This window comes from Cherax quadricarinatus, chromosome 83 (assembly GCF_038502225.1).
Source record: "Cherax quadricarinatus isolate ZL_2023a chromosome 83, ASM3850222v1, whole genome shotgun sequence".
Taxonomy (NCBI): domain Eukaryota; kingdom Metazoa; phylum Arthropoda; class Malacostraca; order Decapoda; family Parastacidae; genus Cherax; species Cherax quadricarinatus.
The window spans coordinates 686,998-693,383 of NC_091374.1; the positions used below are offsets into that span (position 1 = coordinate 686,998).

Genomic DNA, 6,386 nt, shown 5'->3' on the forward strand with positions numbered 1-6,386 from the left:
TACATACAATGTACTTTATAAAATTCAAAATTCGCAATGGTTTTTAAGACAATTTTGGCTATAGTTTTGGTTTGGTGTTGGAGCGTGTGTGGTGGTTCGGTGGGGATGAGTGGGGAGGACAAGTGCTTATATGATACCATACTGGAGGACGAGCAGTACGCCCATCCGGACGCTGACATAGACAGCATTGTGGATCAGTTGCGTTACGTAAATAAACGCTGGCCCAATAACACGATGGGTGTCTATATGGCGGACATCAATGAAATATACCACCCGACGATCCTCATGGCGATGGAGTACCTCAGCAACGTCACCTGCGTCAAGTTCGTGAACTCGACGCCGGGAGTTCCCGAGGTGGTGTTGAAGGTCGGTCTGGGCTGCGGCTCCTTCGTCGGCTACAGGGGGATACCCAAACAGTCGCTAGATATGTATGACACTTGCTTCTTAACCATGGGCGTTGTTATGCACGAACTCATGCACGCTACTGGCCTCTACCACCACCACAGCCGTCCAGACCGTGATGAGTACATCTTCGTCAACGAGAGCAACATACAGCAAGACAGTTTACACAACTACAGAAAGTATGCGAAAGGCCACGGTCTCTTGACTACTATGGGGCTTCCTTACGACTACCAGAGTATCTTGCACTACCCAGCGTTCGGCTTCCCCAAGGATGACAAATACCCTGTGATCACCGTCATCCGCGATTTCCCCATCTCTCCAGGGCAGCGTGTGAGCCCCACTCGCATAGACATCGCGGGGATCAACAGGTATTACGAGTGCTGGGACCACTACCTGGGTGACGACATCCCTGGTGCCATGCCCTACAAGGAGTGGCACTCCAACTATATGATGTACTTTAAGCCCCAGTACAACAAGATTCTCTCATCAGATGAAATGATATGTTGATTGTTCTCTCATTTGTGTTCAACTTTTTTTTCGTTTATGTCTATCTATCTATCTATCTATCTATCTATCTATCTATCTATATATATATATATATATATATATATATATATATATATATATATATATATATATATATATATATATATTCAACAAGTCGGCCGTCTCCCACCGAGGCAGGGTGACCCAAAAAAGAAAGAAAATCCCCAAAAAGAAAATACTTTCATCATCATTCAACACTTTCACCACACTCACACACTATCACTGTTTTTGCAGAGGTGCCCAGAATACAACAGTTTAGAAGCATATACGTTTAATAAAGATACACAACATATCCCTCCAAACTGCCAATATCCCAAACCCCTCCTTTAAAGTGCAGGCATTGTACTTCCCATTTCCAGGACTCAAGTCCGACTATATGAAAATAACCGGTTTCCCTGAATCCCTTCACTAAATATTTTTTTTTTTTTATATTTTTATTAGAAACCTTATAAAAGTACAACTGATGCTTTATCTGTCAACAAATGTAATAAACTTTCCATGGCCATATAATACCACATACAGATATAATTATACATCATATAACAAAAAATTATCTAATGAAAACACCAACAGTAACAAAAGTAAGGAGAAAATTGATACATACTTCCGTACTAACGACAACAAAAGTAAAACAAGGTATTCTGTACTATGACTAAACGTCATAAGATACAAACTCAAAAGGGCACAGTATGTTACATACCGTAGCCCTGCAAACTAGAACCCCCCTTCCCTATACAGAACCCCCCCTATCTGAAAAGTACAATATAAAAACAGACCCACAAGAGTGCACAATAAACTAAGTTAACCACTAACACATCTATAATGCATATCCAAAAGTATGAATCTTATGACACGTAAGAATATGAAGCATAAAACACAATGATACATCTGTTCCCTAAACTTGTAAAGGTAAAGGATATAACTGCCTCACGGCTTACAAAACAAACTGCAAGTGCAATAAGTATATTATGTCAATATGGACCAGTTTGATTTCTAACATTGGTTAGAAAGTATTTCTTATAGTCAAATTACATTAACAAGATCCGTCCACGTCATAATCACACGATAAACGGTGCTGTACAATATAATGGTAATACACCTACACACAAAGTATTGACGATGGTTTTATACTCAGACAACACATTATACATTATTAAAGAACTTGTCTAACTTGGTGTATATACAAATGGCAAGCACACATGGGTAAGTATATAGACTGCATAATAACGTGTTAAAAACCCAACACACACAATAACACACACGCTCAAGCACACTCATACACGTCAACATAGACATAGGTATTAATGGATCGACGACGAAAACATCCAATTACATGCAATATCATATTACATGTAATAGGAAAACACGTCTATACAAATACCAATGATTGGCATACAAGAATAAAAAGGCCATCACGTTGGAGACATATATACAACATTAGAGACATACATCCAATTAAACGCAGCTGACCAGCCCGTAAGATTACCCACTGAACAAACACAAATTATCTCAAATCCTTTAACTCTAACGCTCTGTATGCAGACGGGAAATCTGCCTCCCATCTCCCCTCATATACTAACTGATTTCGACGCTTAGTTCTAAGAATTGTTCCCGCTAAAACCCGGATTCTGCTATTACCTTCAACATGTCGCATAGCCCATGACACATATATATAATCGGCTACGACATACGACACTGCACGTTGTACACAATTGTCGACCCCACCCACATCAAAACTCAACGCCCTAATTACAGACAAACCTCCCCCCCCTACCGTTCGTAAAACCCTGCTTAACCACGCACGTACTATACCTAAATTTTCACAGAAATACACAACGTGAAACGCTGATTCGTCCTCCCCGCACACTGAACAACTCCGGTCCTCCTCTACACGCCGATTAGACAACACCACCTTGGACGGCAGAATCCCGTGCAAAAATTTAAAAACCACTTCGCGTACTCGAGGAAGGAGATGTAACTGATGAACTCGCGTCCATATATCACACCACGCGTACATGGGGAACATTCCTTGAACTCTCACCTCAACTTTCACCATACCCACTCTTTCCAAAGTACTCAATTTAACGCTCCGCACGTCTCGCATGCACAGTAACACACGTAGCATCGTATCGCATTTGATTACATCTGCCCGTCTCCACCACCTGCGCAGGTCACGATACATTTCTGTTAAACCACCATGCCTGCCACCCAGTCGGAGAAAACGACGTTTCACGTAACAAGCAATGACTCGGTCTTTTAAAGGAACAAGACCTAACCCTCCTTGACGCATTGGTGTCTCTACCACCGCTCTTGTGAGCCAGTCGCACCCTGAACCCCACAGAAATCTATAAACTCTATTTAAAAGATGTGTGATATCCCCCTTTATTAGTGGATACAGCGCAGCAACGTGCCAAACTTTACTATAAAGAAGAACATTAATTACTATCGCTCGCTGGTGTAGGGTTAAATGTCGTGGCCTTAGACTATTTAAACGCCTCAAAACATTATTTACCACCCTCCCCGAATTACATGCCCTCGTCTCATCAACCTCTCTCATATACTGTATACCACATATAGTAACACAGTCAACCACCGTCCACGTCTCTACACCTACCTCCTCTCTCGCCCAATCTCCCAACTTCATAATCTTTGATTTTTCTTTATTAACTCGCATTCCTGTTGCTCTACCAAATATATCTACAAATCTTCCTACACAACTCAACTGCTCCCTCGTACGTACTAGGACAGTTGTATCATCTACATAACCTACTATGGCAGGTCGATCACTACTCGAACCCCACGACGGATCTACACCCCGCCCACAAACTGTCCAATAAAAAGGGTCCTGCATGCAAGCAAAGAGCATTTGAGACATAGGGCATCCCTGTCGAATGCCTCTATGCAATTTGACTAAGTCTCCTAACTTCCCATTAATTTGTACTCTAAACCCAGCACCATTATACAAAGAGCGGGCCCACGTGATGATCTCATTACCAAACCCCTGCCATCTCATAAACTTCCACAGCACATCCCTTTCTACACTATCAAAAGCAGCTTGCCAGTCTAAAGCCAAAACACCACCCCCGCCCCTCGTTCCGCATTCCTCGACAAAATCTCTGATATGCCCATGACCATCATACATTGTCCTACCTGGCACGCCTAACTGACCCTTATGTATTACCTTGTCAAACACTTTCTTAATCCTATTCATTAAAATTTTTGCATATAATTTATAATCACTACACATTAGTGATATTGGTCGATAATCCTTGAGTGATACGGGCATGTCACATTTTTTAACTAACACCAAAACCGCCGTACTCTGAGACATACCTAAACGACCCCCCTCCTTCATCGCATTGAGTAAACGTACCATAAAAGTCCGTATGACCTCCCAATGTTGAATATAAAATTCACAGGGAATGCCATCAATACCTGGCGCCTTACCCTTGCACATTCCCTGCAAAGCCTCCCACACCTCAGCTTCAGTTATAGGCCCACCCATGAGAAAGCGATCATCATCATTCAACGCACATCGTACATTCTGCCCCAATTCCCGTATTGCATCCACGCTTACTTCTTTATTTAGCATTTTGATATTAAACCATTTATCAACGAAATAGCTTATTCCTTCAGTTGTTGTTACAACCTGACCCTCACTATACCCTTCAACGCCATCCTGAACCACTAAACTCACAATTTCGGTCGCCTTCCTCCTTTGTGTCTGACTACGTAAGACACAAGCGGACGGCTTATCACCCCACACAGCCTCCTCAGCTCCACTCGAAATACGCGCCCCATCAAAAACCGTATTTTTCAACGTCTGAATGTGATCTTTTAGATTGTCAATCTCGTCCACAGGGTAAATTCCAGATACCTCCCCTTGCGCATAACAGTGCTGTAAAGAACCCTCCAAGTACCTCAAAAATCCAAACTCCAATCGAGAGGCCTCCTTACCCCGACGTACATAAAAATCCTTAATGCGAGGCTTCATAACCTCGTCCCATTGTCGCACTAAATCACTACCTTCCAAGGAGTCTACTCCCATAGACGTCCATAAGTGCGTGAAGAGTGTCTTATCTTCATCACTTTGAAGTAAACGAGTATTTAACTTCCAATATCCTTTAAAACGAGTCGGGAGACCTCGCCAGTCAAGCTCCACGAGAACACCGCGATGATCGGAGAAATACATATCTAACACACGCACTTTGGTTACAACTACGCGCCGAGACACATATACCCTGTCTAAGCGCGCAGCATAGTCCTTACGCACGAAAGTGTGCTCAATCCCTAAGTCACTGCTTCCACTTACATCAACCAACCCCAGCCCAGACAACAAATCACCCAAAATAATCGAACAAAAACCCGCTCCCCTCGGTTCCACGTCTTTACGGCGCACCACACAGTTCCAGTCGCCACCAACTACTGTTATATCAGGCAGAGATCTCAAATAGTACACAAGAACGTCGTTAACAAAAGTATTTTTAATATTAACATCATGTTCAGCTGGCCCATATACTCCTACAAAACCCACCCGTTGAGTACCCCACTCACCTATGACGCGTACCACGCGACCCCCCCCCCCTTCCTCCCAATGTTTCATCACGAACGGGCTGGTCGCTTTTATTAACACAGCTACACCACCTTTCAAACGACTCGAGTGAGCCATATAAACATCATAACCATCTATCGCAAACGAACTTCCAACTTTATGGTTGTGTTCTTGCACGAAACATACATCTACTGCAAAGCGATGCAACCACTCACGTACCTGCACTTGCCTTCTGTTAGTTTTCATACCATTAACATTTATGGTTATACACCTAACTTTGCTAACGGTGGCTTTCCTCGAGGGACCACCACACCCCTTTTCCCTTTATGTTGACTAACGCCAAAGGCGCCACCTTTACCTTGTACAGACTTTGTTATATTACTCGCTGTCCTGGAACTACGCGACGCCCCACCCGTGACTTCCGACCACGTCTTTTTCCCCGAGCGCTGGCCAGGGGTCAAGACATCGTCGGAGTCGGGCGGGGTAGCCGCACGCTTCCTAGAAACAGCATCCTCAACTTTATCAGGACCTGTAATGTTCTCCTTGTGAACTTCTACCGCAACATTATGAACTCTCAGACCTTCTACCTCACTCACGTTAATTAACTGATCGACGTCCTTTAACTGTGGTCTCTCCTCATCTGAACACTCCAACGCAGGCACACACGGCACAGGATCATACTCCTGCGAAGCTAAAAGGTCGCTCAATGTCGATACAACGGTAGCGTCCATGTCAGCATCCTCTCTTGCTTGAGGGCTCTCACGGCCACCATATTCTTCCACATCGTGATTGACCGTACCAGGTAGAGTCATGCAGGATGACTCCACGGGCATGGCCCGATCCACCTCATCACTCCACGATTTCAGGCGCGGTAAGTCCTCGATTA

The 6,386-nt window shown here is 43.7% G+C and overlaps 1 protein-coding gene across 1 annotated transcript; it reads left to right on the forward strand.

Annotated features, from left to right (window-relative positions):
• Positions 1-6: 6 nt before the first annotated feature.
• Positions 7-941, forward strand: LOC138855151 (astacin-like metalloprotease toxin 5). Its single transcript, XM_070102658.1, has one exon. It carries the CDS (start codon positions 37-39, stop codon positions 907-909), a length of 873 nt encoding a protein of 290 aa, XP_069958759.1. The 5' UTR covers positions 7-36; the 3' UTR covers positions 910-941.
• The last annotated feature ends 5,445 nt before the right edge of the window (positions 942-6,386 follow it).

What these genes read in the sequence shown, in the direction of transcription:
- LOC138855151 (XM_070102658.1), top strand. Translation starts at nt 37, where the DNA reads ATGGTTTTTAAGACAATTTTGGCTATAGTTTTGGTTTGGTGTTGGAGC.